This window comes from Dermacentor variabilis, chromosome 6 (genome assembly GCF_050947875.1).
Source record: "Dermacentor variabilis isolate Ectoservices chromosome 6, ASM5094787v1, whole genome shotgun sequence".
Lineage (NCBI taxonomy): Eukaryota > Metazoa > Arthropoda > Arachnida > Ixodida > Ixodidae > Dermacentor > Dermacentor variabilis.
The window spans coordinates 71,633,190-71,657,958 of record NC_134573.1 but is presented as its reverse complement, the minus strand read 5'-3'; the positions used below and the strand labels follow the sequence as shown (position 1 = coordinate 71,657,958).

The 24,769-nt window shown below is 51.1% G+C and overlaps 1 protein-coding gene across 3 annotated transcripts in view; it reads right to left on the bottom strand.

The window, feature by feature from the left end:
* Positions 1-14,375, bottom strand: part of LOC142584855 (uncharacterized) — a 38,601-nt gene extending 24,226 nt beyond the window's left edge. The window contains exons 1-3 of one of the 3 annotated variants that reach the window (XM_075695163.1): positions 14,270-14,375; positions 2,223-2,397; positions 349-472 (exon numbers count right to left, since the gene is read on the bottom strand). In XM_075695163.1, coding sequence (XP_075551278.1) covers positions 349-472; positions 2,223-2,381 — 283 coding nt within the window. In that variant the 5' untranslated portion in view covers positions 2,382-2,397; positions 14,270-14,375. Of the gene's footprint in view, positions 1-348; positions 473-2,222; positions 2,398-9,744; positions 9,957-14,269 lie in introns of those variants that run through there. The other 2 variants (XM_075695161.1, XM_075695162.1) reach the window with 2 other exon arrangements.
* Between the last annotated feature and the right edge of the window lie 10,394 nt (positions 14,376-24,769).

Sequence of the window (24,769 nt, the reverse complement as noted above, 5' to 3'; positions counted from 1 at the left end):
TGACACGCACACGCAGTTATTGCTTGCAATCTTTGTTAAAAAGAAAAAAAGATTGCCACTCTTGGCGGAAAGCAGCACGTCGTACGTCCCGCAAAACATCCTTCCGCCTAGCGCAAAGTGACCATGTGTAGCAGCGCTCAGCACATTGAACTAAAGTGAAGCCACTTTGAGTGAGCAGAAAATTCAGTTTACCCGAAGCCCAGCATTCGTGGTGTTCTGCTTGCAGGCACTCGATAGAATAGGTAGAAACAAGCCCCGTATTCGTATTTGTACGGTGTAACTAAATGAGCTAAATGTGTTTGTAAAGCCGATGAGTATTATGGTGCCAAACACTGATGGCAGTATCACCTGTCATAGTAGAATTCTTGGCTTGTTGTGTACCTTGTGCACTGAGTAAGTACACGATGACGGACACGGACAGCACCAACAGTGACAGGGAGGAGAACTGGATGAAGGCCCGATTGATCTTGTACTGCGAAAGAAAAGACCGAATAAACAGGTCTCTAATCGAAAAGGTATTTCGCCATGTCAACAAATAATAGGTCTGGCTGGGCTACGTCAGAGGCTCAGAAAGCTCGAAAGAACCTTCCAGTTAGAGCGTTTCGCGGTTATACTTCTATGACCAGCTCCACTCATAGCTTAAAAGCCGATAGATTTACTTTATTTTAGTTAGAACCAATTTCTTAGATATAGCATGCATGTTCTGCTTGCAAACATATGTCACCTCTATAAGCGCAAGTTTGCCCGCATATATAAACTGGTCAAAGGTCAATTTTTGCTAGCTTAAAATTTATGTATTCCCTTTAGGGCACATGTTGAAATTGTGAAATGGAAGCCCTACAGTAGTGAAATCACGTTTTCGTTAGCAAAAATCCTAGACCTAGCACAGTTTTCGAGCTATCCATGGATAAAATCACGTATAAAACACATTGGTATTTTTGTTAATTGTCGCACCAGCTGCAGGACTATATATTCTAGGAGAAATCTGTGGAGTGCAATCAATTTCTCTACATGGCTTTCACCGATTATGAAAGGGCATTTAATTCAGTAGAAATAACAGCAGTCATAGACACATTGTATAACCAAGCAGCGCAAGGAGATACAGGAGTACCTTGGGAAATTTCTACGAAGATTCCATAGCTGGGTTGCTTCTCCACAATAAAATTTGAAAATTACCTATCATGAAAGTGGTCAGCAAACGATAACAAAATATTTCCAGTGCTGTTCACTGTATGCTCAGAATAATTATTTAAGCTATTACATTTGGAAGGGTTACAAGTATAAACAGTGAATATTTCAACAAGCTTCGGTTTGCAGATGACCTTGTCCTATTCAGCAACAGGGGGGTGGGGGGAATTCCAACAAATGAATGAGGACCTTAACCGATAAAGTGTAGGAGCAAGGTTGAAGATTAATGTTCAGAAGACAAATGTAATGTTCAATAGCTTGGCTAGGGAACAAGAATTCATGACCGCCCGTCAGCGTTTACAGCCCGTGCAGGAGCACTTTATCAAAGTAGGTTACTGAAAGGGAAGCCTGAGAGGGGAACTTGTAGAAGAATAAAAAAAGTGTTGCAGCGCATCTGACAGGTATTTGTGTTCACGATTTAACGTGTTCACAATTATACCCCTGCCGAAAATTTACACCAGCAGTGAAGTATAATTGCAGTGTACTACAATAGACTGGAATGATATATCTGTGTTTGTCTGGTTGGGACCTGCCTTGCCAGGTAACGCCACCAATCCGGCCTCTCGCATTTACGTTTCTGGTTACACGGTAATCCGCAAAAAAAAATATCGGAATAGCCGCACGTTAAAACTCTCTAACGTCTGCTCGTGGTTCCATCTCATGGCCACAAGGTTTAAGAACGGACGAGTTCGTTAACCATAATGAAAGTCACTGCACAGTGCAGAAACTTACAGTGGGAGAACGAAGGGGGACATGCAGGCACAAGCACTTATTTCCAGATTAAAAGCTTATCGTAAGCTTCGCAGATACATACGCGTATTTAAATTGTTTTGCTATTGCACGATTCCCGTGACTGCATCCATGGTTGCCTACGCGTGTTTGATGTTGATGCGTTCACAAATGCGTATATGTTTGTCTCTGAAACTGAAAATCAAGATTCAGTTGCAATTCAACACTTGGATCGGTGAGCGTTATTCGTTCCTTGTGTCGTTCTGCGATGCAGTCGCTTTTACTTCGCGGTCCGGTTTGGTCACCTGATCTTGCTCCATGGGGATGCAGTCATCGCATGACCACTTTCGACTCGACCCTCCGCCAGGAACAGATGTTCGCTTGATGCGATGCGCTCGCCAATTCCTGTGCGGCCGGCAGCCTTTCGGAAGCCTGGCCATGGCCCTTGGGGAGCGCTTGGCCATCGAGTGTTTGGTTTTCCTGCAAGTAAAATAGCACCACCATCAATTCAACCAACCTCACAAGCTAAAAAAATATTTTGAAAAAACCGACGCACGTTTTTGAATAAACGTTAACGAAGCTTTCTTGAAAAGTTTCGATTAAATGACATGCATTGAGACACAAGATGGTTGCCATTGTATTTTATTTCCAAGTACTCGCAAGGACTACTTACTTTCTTAGCCTATTGCAGAAGTATTCTTTCATCTTGCTTCGCGGTAACGCGCGACTAAGTAAATGTTGAAACATTGCCATGGTTGAACGCGGTCAAACCAAAGTTTGCCGAGCGATAGCACGGTTTCGCTTGCTTTGGGAAAGGACACAGACGCTGCTCGGCGCCGTCAGCAAGTGAGTGAGTGAGGGTCAACTTTATTATTAGAAGGGGTAAGGAATAAGGGACGCTAAGCTACGTAGGCTTCCAGATTGTGCTTCACGATGGCGTCTTCAGCTCGTGCCAGGACCCGTGTTTGGATGTCTCGGTCGGCGCTGGAGAGAAGGGCCTCCCATTGTTCGTCGGTGGGGGGTGGCGAGACGAGGTCAGCGGGCGGGGCGTCTTCCGGGTAGCCCCAGAGGATGTGGTTTAAGGAGGCAACGTCGGCGCACAGGCAGCAGCGTGGATCAAGGACACCGTCGTGGATGTGCGAATACATTAGGGGGCACGGCAAGGTGCGGGTCTGGAGGCGACGCCATGCGATCTCGGACCGCTTGGGAAGACTGTCATGTGGGGGTGGGTAGGCGTACCGTTCGAGGCGATAGTGCTGGGTAATGTCGTGGTAGGTGACCAGGGGCTCCGGCACCGGGGCGTGCGACGCGGAGAGGCCCACCGCTCGGTCGGCGAATTTTCGAGCGTGTTGGTGGGCCGACTAGTTGCCGGGGTGACCCGAGTGGGCGGGGACCCAGACCAGTTCAATGTGACATGGTTCGTCCTCCAGTAGGAGTGGGCGAAGGAGCCACAAGGTGGTAGGCGAGACGAGACCTCGGGTGCAATTGGGGATGGGGTGCTTGGAGTCGGAGAGTATGACGCTGGCGTCAGTCGAGGTGGCGGCTAAAGCGACGCCGCCTCGTCAGCCTCGATGACGTAGGGCGTTCGAACGGTGGCGGCCGTGATTGTCGGCCCCGAGGGTGTCGAGGAGGGCGAGACGGGGACGACTGCGAAGGCGTCCCCGGGCGAGGCGTATCGGGCTGCATCCACGTAGGCGATGGCCGGGTGGTCGGCGTACTTGGCGTGAAGCATGGCCGCACGGGCTTGGCGACGGGCGCCGTGGTGTCCCGCGAGCATATTCTTGGGTAACGGCTTGATGAAAAGGCTGCCCGAAGAACATGCGGTAGTGAGACCAGGTCTGGCGGGTGAGAAGAGGTGTCATGACCGATGGAAGAGGGGATGTAGCGACCAGTGGGCGAACGATGAAGGCGTTGCACCTGAGCGGTGCGGTGAGCTTCGATCAGTTCGTCGAGCGTGTTGTCGACTCCTAGGCGGAGGAGACGCGCTGTGGACGCGTTGGGGGAAGGCCGAGAGCAGTCTTGTATGCCCGGCGGATGAGGATGTCGACCTTGTCGCGTTCCGATTTGCAAGGACGAGTATAAGGAAGGCCGTACGTGAGACGGGAAACGACGAAAGCGTCGACTAGGCGGAGGAGATCGTGTTCGCGCATGCCCATGCACCGCGCTCGGACACGAGCGAGCATGCGCGTGGTTTGCTGAACCGAAAGCGAGAGCTCGTCGATGGTGTGAGCATTATGGCGGTTTGACTGTACTATCAGCCCGAGCACCCGGAGATGCGAGACGACGCGAACGGGAGTGCAATTGGCGTGAAACGTGATGGTGGGGGGAGGCGTCTTGTGGCGACCCGGTCGAGGGGCTGCATGAGGAGGAGGGCCGATTTGGCCGCCGAGCAAGCGAGACCGGCAGCGTGCACGTGACTTGTGACGACGTCAGTTGCGCGTTGCAACGTCTGCTCAATGTGCCCGTCGGAGCCAGACGTGACCCAAAGAGTTACGTCGTCCGCGTACAGGGTGTGTTTGAGATGGGGGATACGGTCGAGCTTGTCAGGAAGTGAGCGAAAAGCGAGATTGAAAAGGAAAGGCGACAAGACGGCGCCCTGAGGGGTACCACGAGATCCAAGCGCATATGTGGGAGACGCGAGATCTCCCACGATGATTTCGGCCGTGCGGGCTGCGAGGAAGGAGCGAATATAGTGCTAGGTGCGAGAGCCGCGGTTGATGGTGGCGAGTTCGGTAAGAATAGCCAAATGGGAGACGTTGTCGAACGCCTTGTGAAGGTCGAGGCTAAGGAGAGCCTTAGTGTCCGAGAAGGTCGTGGTGTAGTTGCAAGAGGACGTCTTGTGTGGAGAGGTGGGGTCGGAAACCAATCATGGTGTGGGGAAGGAAGTGGTGAGCGTCTGTGTACGTTTGCAAGCGAGCTAGGACGACGTGCTCCATGAGCTTGCCGACGCACGAAGTGAGTGAGATGGGCCGGAGGTTCTCGATTGTGAGTTTCTTGCCCGGCTTCTGGATGTAAGCCACGCGAGCGTGTTTCCAGGACTGGGGGAGGTTGCCGGAGCGCCAGCACTCATTCAGGAACAAAGTGAGGTCAACGACCGAAGGGGCGTCAAAATTTCGGAGAACTTTGTTGGGAATGCGATCTGGACTGGGGGCGGAGGTGGTGCGGAGCTTGTGTAGCGCCGCGTAGACTTCAGCTTCCGTGATATTGGCGTCTAGTTGGGAGTTGGGGGCCCCGGAGTACGACGCGAGAGGGGGAGAAGAGGTGCCAGGGGGTGGCAGCTGGAGGTATTTGGCGGCCACGTCTGCTATAAGCGACGGTGTGTCGCCGGGGTAGGCCCGGACAACGCGTTGTAATTGCTGGTGAGCGACTGACTTGGCAGAAGCAGGGTCGAGGAGGTGGCGGAGGAAATCCCAGGATTGCTTGCAGCCCAACTGACCGGAGATCCCTCAGCAAAGCTGCTCCCACTGTTGCCGGGCGAGCACAGTGGTGTGATGCTCGATCTCGCGATCGAGGCATGCGATGCGGCGGCGCAGGCGACAGTTGTGACGTTGCTTATGCCAACGGTTGGCGAGGTTTGTGCGAGCGGCTAACAGGTGGGCGAGGCGGGAGTCAGTTGCCGGATGGTCCTCCGTGGTGGGGATCGAGGCGCTGACCCCGTCGAGGTCCGCCAGTAGCTCGTCGGTCCACATCGAAAGGTGCTCGATGTCGGGGGCGGAATGGTGCAGCCGGCGGGCCCGGAACGCATCCCAATCCGTATAGCGGGTCGTGTGTGGGCGCGGGCTGCACGGAGAGGTACGGGCTCTGATGGCGAGGACGTAGTGGTCGCTGCCCAGGTACTGATGTGTATTGGACCAGCGCGCGTCGTGCACGTAACGGCAATAGCTGAGGTCCGGAGTGGTGTCGCCGCACACGCTGTTGCCGATGCGCGTGGGTTGCGTGGGGTCGGTGAGCGAGGAGAGGTGGAGGTCGTGTGCGAGCTGCCACAGCCTCGTGCCGGGGCCATCGGCCTTGGAGTAACTCCAGTCCGGATGTCTGACGTTGAAGTCACCGAGAACGAGGAGGGGGGATTTGGCTGCTCTTGCTGCAGCGGCACGGAGCAGAGCAACGAGCGATAAGTCTTTGGTGACGCGTGGGGGCGTGTAAACATTGAGAATAAAAAGAGAGGGGTCTTCACGTCGCTGAGGTAGGACCTCGATAAAGGTGGACCGTAGGGAAGGACAGGTCGGCTCGATTGATCGTGAGCGTCCACCGAGTGAGGATGGCCGTGACGGGGTCGGGCAGAGGGTGATGAGCTACTTGGTCGTGGGCGACGTAACCCGAGAGGGAAACGGTGGCGTGAGTCTCCTGTAGTACGATGACGTCAGGAAAGACCGAGGGGTCCAGTTGTTGAAGGCGTAGAAGGATGTGGTTACGCTTGGGGCGAAAACCACGGCAGTTCCACTGCCAAACGGTGACGACAGAGCGGTCAGCCATGATTAGTAGCGGAAGAAAAAGGTGTTGCCTCGGCTGGTGCTTGCGAGGGTCGGGCGGCAGAGGATGAGGTGGTGCGGACGTGGAGGGGTGGCTTGGCTCGGATAGTTGCGAGCATGGAAGCTTGGAGGCTATCGACCGTCTCTTGGAGAGATTGGAAGGACGTGGCGGGGGGATAGGCAGTGAGGTCCATGCGCATGGCATTGAGGGCTTCTTGTTGTGCCGTGAGAAACTGGTAGATCGAGTTGAAACGGCTATCCAGCCGTTTTTTGAGGTCCACAAGGGCAGTCTTGATGGCTGCCTGGACCTGTTCGGAAAAGTGGAGCGATGCAAGGGTGGTGTTGGGTCTGCAGCGTTTGCTAGTGCCTCCTTCGGAAGTCTGAACATCCATGTCAGAGGAGGAGGCGATTGAAGAGGGCAGACAGGATGGGAGCGTGATGGCTGCCTCGAGCTTCTCCTCAAGAGCTCGCTGTTGGTCTTGGAAGGATTCAATTTGGGTCTTCTGTGCCACAAGTTGAGCGGTTTGTGCAGTTAGCTGCTGTCGTAGGGAGGCGTTTTCTTGCTGCAGTGCGATGACCTGTGGCGATGAGGACGCCGAGGGAGCGACGGGGGGGCCGCGGGACCACGTCGACTGGGTGAGCTTAGAGGCGGGTTTGGACGCCGCCGGGGCGAGGGGCGGGAAGTCAGTGGTCGACTTGGAGGGCGGAGGCGGCGGAGGACCGTGTGCCGCTTGCTTCGGGGGTTGGGGGCACTGCACGTAGCGGTGCTTAACAGTTGGAGCTATGCATGGAGTGATTCCTCTTGCAAACGATGCAGTGGGGGGTGCAAGTCGGGGGCGAGCCCTCAAGCGGTGGGGCGTGAGTGTCGCCGCAACGACGGCACCTGTCCTGCTGTCCTGGGGCACACGTCGGTCCGGTGGCCAGTCGAGCGGCAGTTGAAACAGGCCTCGACCTCGTTGTGGAAAGCGAGGAGGCGAAGGTGGACTCCATGGTAGAAGATCCACCGGGGTAGTTTGGGGTCCGTGAGGGTGACCAACATGTGGGGAGTCTTGCCCATACGGCGGGCACTCACAATAGAAAGTGCAGGATTTCTTGCCTGCAGATCGTCAAGGATGGCTTCATCCGTGAAATCGTCGAAGGCGTGGTAGAGTATGCCCCGTAGGGCGTCGTCCGGCGGTGGGGCGTAGAGGTGGATGGTGAAAGTGGTGCCGGACACCGTGAGGGAGGTGATGCGGAGGTAGGCTTGAGCGCGAGCCGATTGCGCGACGCTGAGCGTAAAGGTGTTGTTGACCGGGTGGATCCGCACTGTGTCGCGAGATGCGGGCGAGAGGTCTTGCAGGCTCGCTGCTTGCAGCAAGGCGGTGTATAAATGCCAAGGCTGGAGTTTGGTGAGGTCGACGGCGGTTTTGGGGCGGCCGACGACGTGAACTGTGTCGGCCGGGAGGCGAGGGAGTGGAGCGTGACGGCGGGGCTGAGGAGGCGAAGCACTTGCCTGCTTCGATCGCGGTGATTTAGCTGCGTCGGCGGCGGCGAGGCGCAACGCTGCGCGGCGTTGCTCTTGGGCGCGGAGGCCTGGCGTCTGCCAGGAAGCATCCGAAAGTTCTTCAGGGGTCACCTCTTCTCCTTGGACAGCGATTTTCATGGCGGTGGGCAGCCGGGAGATGGGTGACGAGGCGGCGGCGGGCGGCCGGGTGGTCGCCCCGTCGTCTACACGCTGGCGTGCGGGCGGCCGCACTCGAGCTAGGCCGGATAGGCCTAGGTCGGCACACGGCGTGGTCAAGGGCTTCCCAAAACTCTCCTGGGCCGCCCCGGGCGAGTATTGGTATAAGATTGGTATTGAAATGGTCCTGACGACTTGCTTCACCCACTCGTGGAGAAACTGTCCGGATAGGGATAAAAGAACCGGCACGAGCGCCGAAAATTGGCGGATCCGACGCGAGGTGGACCGCTCTCGACGCCGACGCCAGCGTCTCCCTCCGCCGTCAGCAACTACAGCATCTGCAATTGCAACACAAGACACAACACACATGCTGCTCGGCGCGGCAGCAGCAGCGAGCGAATTGACTTTCATGCTGCGTCTCGCTTCAACACGAACTAAGCGTCGAAAGCACAGCGCATACGAAGCTACCAGCGCTCGGTGCACTTTGTACGCATTGCAGATCTCTTTCAATATAAGGGCGCCCACTGGGCGTAAGCAACCGCCACTGGTAGTGGCCGGCTAAGTCCCAGTTTGCACTTCCCTGAGCTTGAAGGTGATATTTACGGAAACAGGCGTTTTGTGGGGGATGTACCTGGCGTAGTAGAGTTGTCGCTCGAATAAATGCGCCGCGTTTTGTGGCATAGCGAATACATGCCTGAACGGCACTTCGCGGCGGCCCTCTCACTCCCCGTCCACGGTGAGGAGTAGTGTGATAGGCTTTCGCGACTCTTCATTTCGCCTGAGCAGTAAAGTTCGAACGTCGCCTCGGTGGTCTTCTTGATATTGATACTCAATATCAAGGAAGATGGCCTAGTCTACTGTCACTCGATCAAAACGACAGGCGGCTCACCATTAGACAGTACTGCGTATGTAGCGTACACAACGGCGTTGCGTACGTAAGATCGCTACGTTCTGCAAAGTGCGCATGTGCAGGACGCAACAGAAACGGTGCGTGATGCGTACGCGGCCGCTGCGTACGCACCCACCCGATTCTTGCGTGCTTACGTAGGGAGCCTTTCGTGATGCGTTCGTGGTTTTGTTTGTTCGGGAGAGCGCGAGACAAAAGAGTTTCCCAAAATGCGGAATGCGGAAGATATGCGAATGTACTTTTCAATGGCCTACGATTTGGCTTTGCTGCGTGAAGTGAACGCGCAGAAGCCATTCCCGGAACCTGCACGGTGGGAATGCATAGCAAAAATAGGAAATTTGTTTTTGAGAAAGCGTTCAGTGTGTGCTGTTTGAGCGAAAGGCTCGACCTGCTTTTGGTGCAGTTCGTCGCAAATGAGCGTGCCAGCCTCAGAAAGTAAGTACTCGCTTTTTTTATTTTTCTCGATGTGATTCGTGTATTACATCCGTATTTAAAGTAGAGCCTCTTAAAGGCCTAAATATAGTTCGACGAAGCGGGAACGCGCCCACACGTTACATCACGTTAGCGAAATCAACAGCGTCTTGTTCGAACGACGGTTCGACGTACTGGCGGACGCGGCCAATGCGCTCCGACGCGCCCGGCGTCTAACGCTCGCCCTCTTACGTACGTAGGCATTTCGCAGTACTAAAAGCCCTATAACGCGACACGCACTCCTACGTTCCGCAAAGCACTTGCGTGCTGAGCACGTATCGTCATGACGCAGTACTAAAGCTGTCTATTGTCACTCTTACCTTATCGTAGCTTCAGGTACTCTTCGCTGTCTCCATTCGTGGAACCTCAGGCCTTGGAACTACTCAAACACACATTGACGTACACAAACGCATGAATGTGCTAAAACATTTCATTTCAATAGATATATTAGTGCGACGCGATGTAAAGGCATGCGTCCCACGTTCTACGTCTGTCAGTACTATTGCAAAACGCTTAACGACGCAGACGCTCAAGGTAAGAATTTTAAGCTTTTCAGCTCTTCTGGAACCTCAAGAGAAAATCGTCCAAGTCTTTAAATGGGCACTGACAAACGCCAATGTTTCTCAACTTGTGCATCAACGCGGGGGGACGCATGTTCAACGCAGGTGAGGTTTGTGCTCCGCCAATGCCTCCATTGCTCCGCAGAAGTTGTCTCGCGAGCGGCGTTCGAAGAGGTTTCCTTTTTTTTTAATTCTGGTTAGTGGAAATGATGTCCCAAAGGCGAAGCAAGATAACCGCCATCCTGTGAGGGGCACAATAAAACACGAGCTTATAGTGAAGAAGAACAAGTGCTTTCAGCACCCACCCATGAGTTTGACATGGCGTATATTGCCGTACAGATACTGGTCTACGCGTATCTTTGTGTTGCTGGTTTTTAGAATGAAGCTGGAGCATCTTCGAAAACCTTATCCGAGATAACGTCATCAACATTAGGACGAAGGTAGTACTATAATTGGGAACAACCAGCTTCCATTTTCTAATTGACCAAGCATTCACAATAACAGATCCGGATCACATCATCTGGAAGCAGACAACACCCCGCAAGGTGGACGAGGGGGCAAGTAGTGGCTTCACTTCTACTGGTAAGAAGATACGGGAGCTTCCACTGCAGAAAAATTTTATAAAGCGAAGCTTTCTTGCAGAATTCGAGGCACTTTTTGTGCGTATCTGGCCTGTAACGCGTAACGCGTTTAATTGGATGGTGGCGTCATCTAAAAACTGTGCAGAGAAAAAGTATTTTACGAATTTACCGTCTCGACCACATAGTTTCACACAATAATTACTAGGTGGCACCTTGGCGCTACCGTTTACAGTAGCGCTACTAATAAGTAACATGTATCCACTAGATACGGAGGCAACTGCTCTGGAAGCGATGAAAGCTTATATCGCACCACATGGGAATGCCAACATATAACAGCAGTCCTCAATATAATAAATCCAAGTGCGGAGCAATGGGAGGCATTGCTGGCTAGTGACCGCTGCGAGGGCCAAATTGGTCACGTGGATGGAGAATGCAGGGCAGCTGAGGCCGTTGGAGCCCTATACAAATGGTCCCACCTCGGCTAAGCCCAGTCAAGAGCGTCCAAGAAAACCCTGGCTGCGTTCCAATACTCACCGTAGACGGCTAAGTGGACAGTGGACATCTTAAGTATCGTTCCAATTCTCACGGAGTGGGCAGCTTCGCGAAAACAGTATCGAAGTCAAAAACGATGCAGGCTACTTTCCTGTCCAAACAAGATGGCGGCTGAGCAGGACGCTTCGAAAGCCGACAGGAAACTTGTCTGCGCACAAGAAAACTTATACACGCTATCCTACACCCTTAATATAAGCTGTCTCGTGTTTTTCATGGGTTCGCTGGCGCAATGACCTAAAATACAGAAGTTATATTTGTTCTTCTCAAGTTTTGCTTGTCGCCGCAAGGTGGCGTCACGTCACGGAATCCTCTTCCACACGGCTCGAAACGTCTTCCATTACGTGACCTTGAAGCTCTCTCAGCTCTCCCCTTAGCTGTCTACGTAGACTGCCTCCGATGCTGGTCACAATTGAAACACATCCCCTGACGGACTACAACAAAATGCCCTGTAGAGATCAATAAATATTTTGATGATGATGATGATGATGATTATCATGATGATCATGATGATAGGAGCAGCAAGCATGGAGTTTCAGCCAGCATGAGCACGATGGATCATTGAATTCTCTACAACAATTGCTACAGGGAACTCTGGCGCTAGTGTAGCTCCAATCGGGCGATTCAGCCAGCGCGGGAATTATGGGAAGAACATTACTTTGCCTTAGCTTCGTCCTCCCGCTTTCAAACGGCTTCGTGGCTTTGCAAACTCGTCATTTTGTACAAAGTAAGAGGTAATAAATAATTACATAGAATTTATTAAAATTGTCTGACGGCATGGTTTGAATATGGGGCCGGACGCCCGCTATTGAAACCATTCCGCCACAGACGCATGCATTGAGAAGCTACATAAAACGCCCTTGTGAATTTATCGCGCGCAAGCCAGGGCCTAGAGACGCTTGGCGCGTTTCGATTTGGCCACCTCGACAAGCTGAATCGTTGCAATTAGTAGCAATTGTGCGTGTTCGCAACGTCTTCGGCACTTCGAAATGATTGCTCTTAAATTTACGACAGTGAAGGCATAGAAAGCGGAAACGTCTGAATCCACAAGCACGAAGATCAGACAAATTCGTGTACTTCCCTTCGTTTCCATGGTGGCTGAGCGATTGCAGCGCAACAGTGCCCTCTAGCGATTATTGTAGGAAACTTCTATGCCGTGGCTAGCACATAAATTTGCCTGAAATTTGTGAAGCTTTAAACGACATTGCAACTTCGCGAACTCGTCATTTTCAGCAAAGCACGGCGTTATAAATAACAAAATAAACACGAATAACATCATCTCACAGCTGGATTCGAATGCAGGACCTCTAGCACAAAGCCTGCTATCGACACCATTACACCGCGGACGTTTTATTTATTTATTGCTTGTTTTGTACTACTATATCAAACAAATGACATTTGAGAAAACATGATAAATTAGCTAGTTTTCAGCCCCAAGTGTCAGCCTTACATGGCTGACTATTTTAGAATTATTTGAGCGTGGTCAAGGGTTCCACCCTTGACAGCTACGAAGGTACACAGTCTAGTGCTTTCTGAATTTCTACAAATCTCTACATGCATTCTCGAACAAGCATTCGTGCAGGCCGAGCATCTGGATCGCAGTGATACCCCGCCATATGGGCGCGCCATAGACAGCGAAGGCCAACTAGCGTAATAAGGTCAAACGGCAGTTCATCATCGTTTTTATAGATAAATATCTAATACCCTGTGGATCTAAAGGACAGACTTTTTTTTGATAGTCCTCTGATGTACATCCCAAAAGAAGACGCCCGCCCAGCAATATAGAAATACACTATAGTTTCTGGTTTCTTACAGGTCAAGCAATGCGAGCCCCACGGTAAAGAAAAAACACGATCTTCCACAAAGGTTTTGACAGTCAGCGTACCCGTGTGAAGCTTAAAAAAAGAAAGTCTTGGTCCCTGGCGTTACTTGCATTCTTTTCACCCGCTTAAGCACGTCTTGCCCCTGGCTTCCACTGTATATGGCCCTGTACGTTGGCACAGGGAGAGCTACATCGCCTATATCTTTGTACAGAGTTTCACGTTTCACTGAAAAAAGGTACTCATTTGAAAATCTAACGGACAAGAACCGTACACTTAGAATAACTTCTTTAAGAAATCCACAAACAGGACCGCTCAAATTCTCTGTACAGACTACATAGCCAGGTAACGCGCTCCTTAGCCTCACTTGGCACACCGTGCGCAAGAAAGGATCGCTTAAGGCGCGGAAAAATAAAAACAGGTTTATGACCTGCCGTATAAAAAGGGGCGTCATTCCCAAACCTCCGGCATTAACTCGCCTGAACAAATTCGTTCGACTGCATCGTTCCCAATTCGAAGCCCACACAAATACTGCCAAGACTCGGTGCAGCTTCTGTATATTTACCCTTGAAGAATGCAATACCTGCATTACATACCAGAGTTTTGCGACAAAAAATAGTTCGCAAACTGTAGCTATTGCAGCGGACGAACGCGTCGACAAGCGGCATACAACACCCTTTCTCACGGGCAAAGACAGCGCGCTGAGACACTTGCCGCGTTTCGATCCGCTGTTGCACAAGAAGAAACGGACGCATGGGAAAGACCACGAGTGCATCACGGCACTATGGAACCACTGAAAATTTATACAAATATTATGCATAGGATGTACTGCATGTAAATATACATATCTATTACCCGGCCTTCCTATAGTTCACTGCAAATAAAATCATTCTATCGTAAAACATGCTGCTATTACTAATATTTACATTACCTCGAAATCCACTCTTCATATAGACACTCAGATGGTTATGAGCCAATCACACCAAGAATGCTTCACTTTGCGCAGTTGTCAACTGGACTTGAGTGTGTTCTTTTTCCTCTCTCTCTCTCTCTCTCTCTCTTTTTAAACCTCCTTGGCTGCGTCGCACAAACATGCCCCCCGCGTGCATTCGGAGCACTATCCGAGAAGCTTGAGTGCAACGCTGAACCTTGCTGTTGCTTTCCGTGCATCGCCTTTTGGGACGATACTGCCAATTTTCGTCACGCCCGTAGTGCGTAGACAGTTGTCACCCCATGCTACCGAAACAAAGTGCCTAACGTTTCACGCTGCTGCCTTCAAGCGCGCAGAACAAGTACTCTCACTCGTGACCTCAAAGTACATTGCGCGTTTCTCACTTGAAAGATGCGTCCGAAGGGTTTGTGCAGCCTTGCTTGCTTGCTTGTGCAGCCCCCAGTCTTGCCAGTCACTTCTTTCTTCTTCTCTCTTATGCTCACGCCGTAGACAAATCAATTCAGTAAGAGCGGACACTCCCATAGAACCCAGCGGCCGAATTGACTGTAGCGCCGCCGACCAGCTGAAGTGAGTAACTCAATCCTACTTCCGATTTCGGTTTCGGGCGCGCACAGTTTGAACGCTAGCTAGCACGTGTTACGCCGGCTGTGCCGATCGGTACTCCGCTGCTTGCTTCTACTGCTCAAACGTATACTGTCTATGTGCGGAATTTTGTAGTTTTTATTATTTAATAGAATATATACATACGATTGCGAGTACTTTTCACAAGCGTTCAACGAAACTGCCTCTTGTGAAACGTACAAATGCATAAAAACGCAAGACGCCTTGTGAAATGAGGAAGCGTCTATCTCGCTCTTCAAAAAAATGCTGACTCCGGGCTTTTTGTGCTTTCTTACATTTTTGTGGCCCCACGGTACACAGCAGTACCCGTACAAACTACACCGGCCAGCATCAGCTGAAAAAGCGTAAATTACAAGCATGTGTCATTCCGGCATTTAAACAGCATAAGAAAACTGCGCGAGGCGGCGAAACGCGTGAAAGTGGTGAACGGACAAGATTGCAAGTAAAGGTGACTTGCTTTTACAAACATGGCGTGTAACACACTGACGTATCCCGAACAATACCAAACATACTGACGACGGAGACATCTGTTAATGTTTTCTAAGCTGTCACCCATTCCGAGGCCTTAATTCCTGCTCCATAAACGCACAGATAGACGGAAGACAGCGCGTTTCCTTCGGCATAGTTTTGCCTCAGCCGGCGCTATGGGACGCCACGTATACAGAGGTGGCCACAACACAGACTCCCACCAGATGGTCACATAATTCTGTCTACGCGCACTCAAAATAAATGCATTGGTGCAAAGCGTGTTTTCAGTCGTTCAGAAGACAGAATTTTCTGGGTACCAGCTCCTGGTTCTTGAGCTCCAACGCATTATCTCCTGCGCGGCGTTCTGCCAGTGCAAGCAGCAAGCACCTGTGTGATCTCTCGTAGCAATTGATCGCCGCTATTTCTACAAGCTTGAGTACCGAAAACAGTTATATGCTAGCTGTTGGGCGGCCATAAAAAGTAAGATTCACTCAACGCGAAGCTAAATGTGGCACAATGGTCGACCTACCTTTATATAACTGCGTCACAGCGGCCAGCGTACCCTATAGGCTTAATTTGACTGAAACGCAGCGTACTCTGCCAAAAAGGATTCTCACCTTGCGGTTGTCAAATAGCGCTAGAGTGCCATGTCGAAATTCAACAGGAACACAAAAATTCAGTGGTGATTTAGTGATAATGGAAGATAAATACTTGAGCATTACGTCACACTTCTTTATGGTGCAGTATACAGAAGTTGAGCCGCGTTCACCCTATTGCAAGGTGTTGTTCAGCAGCTCAATAGACATTAGGACAGGAACAAACAGCGCGTGGACCGAACGAACTGAAGATGACAGACAAGGAGCTGATCTCGGTGACCGTGGTTCAGTATCGCTCCCGTTCTCAGCAACCTTTTGCTGGCACATTTTGACAGAAGCCTCATGGGTAGCCTTCTACCGACCAACGTTACTAAAGTATTGCGCTTCGTAGATGATTTCCTTGTGTTTCAGAGAAACGACAAAACAGGCCATCCCTTGTGTGCAAAATAATTTTTTCACATCTTTCAAACGGTAATGAAACATTAGGTACTCACGATTGAGCATCGATCCGGCTATAAGATGAGGTTTCTAGACTTCGAGATATTGTTTGAAATGGATCTCGTATGGTGGACCTACAATCCCTGCTTGAAGAAAAGTATTCTCCCTTCCCGTCTGCGCAATGAAACGTAGTTAAAAGGAGTATTGCAGTACCCTGCTTCAAAGCAGCTCCAACCCGCTCGTGCCACCACCGGGTGGCTAGTAACTTCAAGCACCAGGTGCACCGGCGCACTCAGGCTGGGTTTTCTTTTGCTCTGATGACGGCTGTTTCAGAAGGGCTTTCGGGTAACCTCCCTAGGGGAACAGCAAGACGCGACGCGCAAGATAAAGGACCTTATTCGAGCGCAGCCCCCATACCCTATGTCCATGAGGTTTCACACAGGCGTACGCGTTTTGTTCAGCGCAAAGGACAAGCTCTCTGTGCTATGCCGCAAGAGCAAAGAGCCCGTGAGGTTTGGGAAGCACTTTGTGTCCAATTACAGAAAAATACCTGTGTTAGTGTACCTTCAGTTTCCCTGTATACCTGCGAGATTAACTATTTCTTAAGAACGTGACAGCCTGCATTGACGACGCACATGATCTGATGATTTCAATCCTATCCCTGCCCCGATGCCGTGTTTTTTTTTGGGGGGGGGGGGTCTTATGCGCTGAGCTGTGTTTTCTATATATTGCATTCCCCGCAATAAACCAGTGGTTGTTAGCTCAGCCCTTCGTCATCCACGCGTCGTCCCGTCCGAGAGCAGTTCGTACCTGTCCTAATGATGTATCAACCAGCCTAGTCTAGCACACTCCTCCGGCTCAATCGACACACATCCTGCCTCTCCGAGGAGCGAAGTGCTAGTGATGGTGGTTCGAAACACACTGAGGCGACGGCAGCGATGGCGTTCCAGCAGCGCCGCCCTTTCCCTCTCTCGAGCGCCATTCACAGCTGCACTGCTATCTCTCCCCCTCCCCAGCTTCGACTGGCTTGGAGAGTGCGCAAATGTCTGTACACAGCCTGCAACAGAATCTAGTTCCGTACTTGGGGACACACAGTTTGTTCGTTTCGTTTCCAATATGGTGCCATTTCCAATGAGAATTATTGCAGGAAGGGCGCACACACAACAAACGTACTACCGGAAATTCGAGTTTTACAAAAGGAATAAATCTTATACAATATTACTTCAACCTTATACGACGTGAGATGCACATGAAAACGCTAGAGTGGATATTTCCGGGACAGGTCCCGTTGTCGAAAAAAATGACCCGAGGTTTGTGTCACCCACAAATGCATCTACCAAACTGCTTGTACTTGGTGTTCATCCCCTTTGTTATCCCTAAATTCCCCACATTTACATTGGATGTCCCGGAAAATGACGAATTGCTCCGGTTGTCCAGGTTTTCTAGGTTTTCTAACCACATTTATTTCATGTGCATCAGGTGTACTGAGGCACTTGCTACAATGCTTCATGAGGGCATGCATACGCTTTCAGAACAGCTCTTAAAGTGGAAGGTTGACCTCATCCCAAGTACATATTTTCAACAGAAAAAAAAACAGACTGGTGGGCTAGTTGGTACTGCAGATGTTTTTTTTTGTGTTGTACAATGGTATATATGTGTTAACCATGTGCAATACAAGTTGAATTTGTAGTAGCGCTGTTTCTTCGTCCCCTTCTGTTTTCCTGTGTGCTCTCTTGCGCTTAAACTCAAGTTATTCACATTTTCGTTTTCATTACAGGTACTCACCTTCGAAACCTCAGAGGTTTGCCGTAAATCTATCAGGCTGTTTCATCCCGTCACTCAATAATTAGTGCCTTCTGTTTATGCTTTATATTTTATACTTCACGTAGTATCCATGGTGTGAAGTGATTCAAGAACTATTGATGGAATAGTCTATCAAGTTGCACAATGTTGCATATACTGATCCCATGTGAGAAAGAAAAGCCTAATCTCTTTCGGTTCCTTAGAGTCTTTTTAGCTATTTCCCACCGAGCGTGATATGCGCATCACAGGTGCGGATCCGCTTGTGCGGCTTCGACAAGCAGCGATAAGTATATATTTATACTCAGTTCACCTGCGTGGCTGGAAGCAGCAGGGCTTCAGGTTGAGGCAACTATTGAAATCTTACATTCTGTACCAGAAAAGTCAGATAATCCTGCAAAATAAAAGAAAAACTCACGAGGAAGCCTAGCAATAAGTGGGCGCATTCGCGAAGAACGTTCTTTCTCTTTATTACCATGTTCACGGTTGAAATTTGAAATTGAATTAAGCATTATGCTCTTTTAACAAAGATTACAGCCAGAAAACAAAAAAGATATGTGTTCTAACCACAGCGAATGGGAATTAGGACTTCGACGTAAAATTAGTACATTAGCTTTTGCCATTAGTCTCGATAGAAGCGGCGCTATTGTTCTCCAGCCGACTTTAACAAATGTCATAAAGAAAGGACACAGGTTGAGTGAGCAGCCCCTGTGAATTTTCCTCAGAAATTATTTCATAGTAGACAATAAAGCCGCTACTCAAATATTTATTAGCACCTCAGCACCTTGTTGCGTTTCGCCTGCGACACGTGGTTTTGCCGGCGCGACTGCGGCGGGGCGGCAGACATTTTGGCCCGATCGTCGTCGCCGCAACGCTCCCCGCCAGGTGTTTCCAGGCGCGACTGCGGCGATGCGACCGCAAAGGATCACCCTCTCCTTCCAGTCATTGTGCCTGAACCAGGCGATGCGACAGCAGGGGCACCCTCTCCTTCCAGTCATTGTGCCCGAACCAGGCGATGCGAAAGCAGGGATCATCCTCTCATTCCAGTCATTGTGCCCGACCGGCAGCGCTACGACAGTGTGCGTCACCATTAGCCCATTGTACATTCACGTGCTCGTCTATTAAGGGGTTCCTTCTTGCCCTCAACTGCGAGAGTATAAAAACAGCTGCCCCCGGACGCCAAAAGGAGGGCTCCGATTTCTTCTCTTGAGTAAAGTGCTCTCCCGTCTCTCTACTTCGGTCAACCTGACCGCCAACTCTTTGCGATGTTAAAATAAACAAGTTGTTTTGTTGTTACCAGTCGACTCATGCTTTGCCGGGACCTTCGGATGCTTCCAGTTGTACCCCAGGCCGCCAGGCCAACGCTACCCTTGGGGCTTGCGACCCAGGTACAACCACGGGCGTCAGCGCCGAGTTCCCAACAGATCGTACCAGCGGTGCGATCCAAACATCTGGTTGGCAGCGGTGAGATCGCCTCCGACTTCAAACATCTGTCTGCCAGCGGTGGGATCGCGACAACGGAGGCCAGCAGCGAAGAGATGCAGTTGACTGTATGCTGAGCAGCTCAACGACGATCCGGGAGCAGTGCAACGAGCCCTGTGTGACGACTGGTTGCCTGCAGCGGAACGACTGCGCGGAATTCCTGCCTGCGAGGTTTGGTGAGTGCGGGACTTTCTTCTTCTGAGCTTTGCCAGGCTTTTGTTAGTGTCAGAAACAGAGCTGGTAATTGTGGTTGTCGTTGCTGCCGGGTTAGTTTGCGGCAAGACAATAGTAAGCAGTAGAGAAAGCAGCATTCAGAGCAGCCATGGATTTGAAGTCGTTGCGCAAACCGAAATTGTTGGAGCTTGCAAGAGAGTTGGGTCTGGATGTCTCAGACAAACTAAGAAAACCTGAACTGCTAAAGGCTATTCTTGAGTTAGAGGCTGAGGATGACGAGCTGTCGGAATGCCTTGAGACCATTGAAGAGAGGGAGACTGCAAAAAGACAGGAGCGCGAACTTAAAGAGCAAAAAGAAAAAGAAGAGCGCGAACTTAAAGAACAAAAAGAAAAACAAGAGCGTGACCGTCAACACGCTTTGGAAATGAAGCGTCTTGAGGTAGAGATGGAACGCGCTCGTAATGGAATTCAGGCACACGGTGCAGGAGAACGCGTATTGTTCAAAATGACTGACCTGATGCGGCCGTTTAAGCTTGGAGAGGACATTGGTTTGTTCCTGGTTAACTTTGAGCGAACGTGCGAGAAGCAGGGGTTCTCTCGGGAAACGTGGCCACAGCGCTTGCTCACTTTGTTACCCGGCGAGGCGGCCGACGTAGTCGCTCGCTTGGATAGAGAGGAGGCAGAGGATTTCGACAAAGTAAAATCGAGTCTGCTAAAAAAGTACCGGCTGTCTGCGGAGGCGTTCCGTCGGAAGTTTCGGGAAAATGAGAAAGGCAAAAGTGAGTCATATACAGAGTTTGCGTATAGGCTTATGTCGAACATGCAGGAGTGGCTCAAAGAAGAGAAAGCGTTTGGTGACCACGATAAAGTTCTGCAGTGCTTCGGGCTAGAACAGTTTTATAGTCGGTTACCGGAGAACGTGCGATACTGGGTCTTGGATAGGCCAGACGTTTGTACGGTGGCTAAAGCCGCTGAGCTAGCCGAGGAGTTTGTGACGCGTCGGGCTCGCGGAGCTAAGGACGGTCAAAAGGGTGAATTTGGCTCGAAGTTTGAGAGGCCGAAGTTCACACCCATGAGAGCAAAGGGGAACACGCGTAGTGCGGATGCGAGTGGAAGCAGTGCGACCGAACCTAAGGAGACGGCGGCAGCCGAAGCCGAACGCAGAAAGCGGTTCGAGATGAGGCAAGCGCGCGTTTGTTATACGTGCCAGAAGCCGGGTCACTTTTCGGCGCAGTGTCCGGAAACAACACCAAAAGTTGTGTTTTTTTCAATAGGCAGCACTGACGAGAACATGAAGCTTCTCGAGCCTTACATGCGAGACCTCCTCGTGAACGGGAAAGAGTGCCGAGTGCTTCGCGATTCCGCAGCTACGATGGATGTAGTTCACCCGTCTTACGTAGAACCCCATATGTTCACGGGCGAGTGCGCATGGATCAAGCAAGCCGTGGAAGCTCATAGCGTGTGTCTGCCGGTAGCAAAAGTGCTTATTGAAGGACCTTTCGGAGCGCTTGAGACGGAGGCGGCAGTGTCATCTATGCTGCCACCCCAGTACCCGTACCTATTTTCAAACACGTCCGATCACCTCCTGCGCGAGAAGGGGCTTTTGTTTGGTGAAGCTAGTGTTCAGGCCTTAACCAGGTCGAAGGTTCGGGAGCTCGCTGCAAAGGCGGTAGTTGCGGGGCCGACGTTATCAAACAACGAAAAAGGGTCAGAGGCGCAGCAAGCTGATATTCAGAGCACGCCCGAACTGAATAAACTTGAGTCTGTAACGTTAAAGGCGCCAGATACTGGAGAGGAAACGCCCGACACGGGAAAGTTAGAAGAGCTATCTACTGATTTGCTCATCGCGCCTACGTCAGACGGACTTGATAGGTTGCTAAAAGTCAGCCGGTCGGCTTTGATAGCCGAGCAAAAAAAGGATGGCAGCCTGGAAAACGTGCGCTGCAATGTCAAAGAAGGTATCGCCAGGAAAACTGCGCGTTTTGTGGAAAGAGGTGGAGTCCTGTACCGGAAGTATCTAGACCGCAGAGGAGTGGAGTTCGATCAGCTGGTCGTGCCTCAATGCTATCGTCAGGATCTGTTGCGCTTGTCACACGGGGGTTCGTGGTCCGGACACCTAGGAGTTAAGAAAACTAAGGACCGTCTCTTGCAAGAGTACTATTGGCCAGGGTGTTTTCGGGACGCAGACCATTTCGTGAGGACATGTGACACTTGTCAGCGGGTGGGCAAACCAGGGGACAAATCAAGGGCGCCGTTGAAATTGGTACCTATCATAACGGAGCCTTTTAGACGGCTCGTTATTGATACAGTGGGACCTCTGCCGGTAACAGCCACGGGGTACAGACACATTTTGACTGTGATCTGCCCAGCGACAAAGTTCCCTGAAGCAGTGCCGCTTAAAGAACTCAGCTCAGTTGAGATAGTCAATGCACTACTGTCCATATTTGCGCGAGTTGGTTTTCCTGCGGAAATCCAATCCGATCAGGGCACAGTGTTTACTAGCGCTTTGACGACAACTTTTCTCGAAAGGTGTGGGGTAAAGCTGTTACACAGCTCAGTGTACCACCCACAGTCGAATTCCGTTGAGAAGCTCCACTCCGTCATGAAGCGCGTGTTGAGAGCGTTGTGTTTTGAACATCGAACTGACTGGGAGCTGTGTCTGCCTGGGGTGATGTTTGCTTTAAGGACCGCGCCGCATGCGGCTACGGGGTTTTCGCCAGCTGAACTGGTGTACGGTCGCTCGCTTCGATCTCCGCTTCGCATGCTTCGAGAATCGTGGGAAGGTAGGGGCGACGACCCAGTCGTGGTGGAGTACGTACTTAAGCTCCTCGAACGCTTAAGAAGGGCACAGGAGTTGTCAGGTGAAGCAATGACAAAGGCCCAGCAGAGGGCCAAGGTTTATTATGATCGGACAGCCAGGGCCCGTCGTTTTGAGGTGGGCGATGAGGTCATGATATTGCGCACATCGCTAAACAACAAACTAGACGTGCAGTGGGAGGGCCCAGCACGAATTGTTCAGAAACTGTCGGACGTTAACTACGTGGTAAGTCTGCCAGGAAAGCGGAAAGCACAGCAAGTTTACCACTGTAATCTGCTCAAACCTTATAGACAAAGGGAAGCAGTGGTGTGCATGATGGTAAACGTTCCTGAAGAGCTTCCGGTCGAGCTTCCGGGACTAGGCTCAGTGACGAACAGGGAAGACACCGGTCAAGTCATTAGTGACCTTATCAGTAAAGCACCGCTGTCGCCTGAGCAGAAAACCGAACTACACCAGCTATTACAAGAGTTTCAAGGTCTGTTCTACTCATGATATAGAACTTACCTCCCCAGAGCCAGTACGATCCAAGGCGTATCGGGTGTCACCCCGCCAGAGCGATATTATGGAGGCTGAGGTAAAGAAAATGCTACAGCTCGTTGTTATTGAGGCAGGTGAGAGTGATTATACCTCCCCTTTGATTTTAGTTGAGGTACCGGGCAAGGAACCTCGTCCTTGCGTCGACTACCGCAGGCTTAATTCCATCACTAAGGATCAAATTTATCCGATCCCTAACATCGAGGAGCGCCTTGAGAAAGTTAGTAGCGCTCAGTTTATTTCCACCCTAGATCTTGTCAGGGGTTATTGGCAGGTTCCACTTACAGAAGAGGCTAGTAGGTATGCGGCGTTCATTTCACCAATGGGAACATTCCGTCCTAAAGTGTTGAGTTTTGGTTTGAAGAACGCGCCATACTGTTTTTCAAGCCTCATGGATAAAGTGTTGCGGGGACAGCAAGAATTCGCTTTACCGTATCTAGACGACGTAGCGATATTCTCCGCATCCTGGTCTGAGCATATGACACACTTGCGGGCAGTGCTAACCCGCCTGCGCGAAGCGGGCTTGACAGTCAAGGCTCCTAAGTGCCAGTTAGCACAGGCCGAGGTTGTCTACCTCGGTCACGTGATTGGTCAGGGTCGTCGCCGCCCCTCTGAAATAAAAGTGGCCGCTGTGCGAGACTTTCCGCAACCGCGCACCAAGACCGATATTCGGTCGTTCTTGGGTGTCGCCGGCTACTATCAGAGGTACATCCCTAGGTACTCTGATATCGCGGCTCCCCTGACGGATGCTCTAAGAAAGACAGAGCCTCAAACAGTCGTCTGGGACGAGACAAAGGAAAGAGCTTTTAGCGCCCTAAAGAGTGCCCTAACAAACCAGCCTGTGCTACGATCGCCAGACTATACAAAAGGGTTCATTGTTCAGTGCGATGCTAGTGAGCGAGGCATGGGCGTTGTACTGTGCCAACGGGAAAAGGGAGAAGTAGAACACCCCGTCCTGTATGCTAGTCGTAAGCTGACCAGTCGTGAGCAGGCGTATAGCGCCACCGAGAAAGAGTGTGCATGTCTCGTGTGGGCCGTTCAGAAATTGTCATGCTATCTAGCCGGCTCGAGGTTTATCATTGAGACGGATCACTGCCCTCTCCAATGGCTGCAGACCATCTCTCCCAAAAATGGCCGCCTCCTGCGCTGGAGCCTCGCTTTACAACAATATTCCTTTGAGGTGCGTTACAAAAAGGGGAGTCTCAACGGTAACGCCGATGGCTTAAGTCGAAGCCCCTAACGTAGGAATCAGCCTCAAAATTGTTTGTTACTGATGTTTTTCTTCCTGAGGCAGGATTTTTTTTAACATATTGCTTTTGTTTAGTGTTTCAAAGTGATGATATGCTTTCTAGTGCAATTTTTCAATTTGTGGACGCGTTCTAAGTGATGCTAGACTACTGTAAGGAACTAGGCAATGGTATAAAAAGGGGAAAGAGCCTGGCAGGGCTTAGTGAGGGTTGTGCCGTGCTTGCTGACTGAGCGGTTGAGTTTCAGCGTAGTTCTAACGCTTGCCGGGAACGAGAACAAAAATGTGAACTCTCCCGAAGTCACTTTGCAGTGTCCCGTGCGAACCTGAACGAGAGAACGAGGCCTTCTCTGTGCGCTGCGCTCAAGAAACGTCGAGGGACGCCCGACTTCGGTTATGAGCATCATCGAGCGACATCCCTCCGGACAGCGGATGCAGTCCCCTGTCCATCGGGATCTCCTTTCCCCGGCGGGGCGGTCTGTTGCGTTTCGCCTGCGACACGTGGTTTTGCCGGCGCGACTGCGGCGGGGCGGCAGACATTTTGGCCCGATCGTCGTCGCCGCAACGCTCCCCGCCAGGTGTTTCCAGGCGCGACTGCGGCGATGCGACCGCAAAGGATCACCCTCTCCTTCCAGTCATTGTGCCTGAACCAGGCGATGCGACAGCAGGGGCACCCTCTCCTTCCAGTCATTGTGCCCGAACCAGG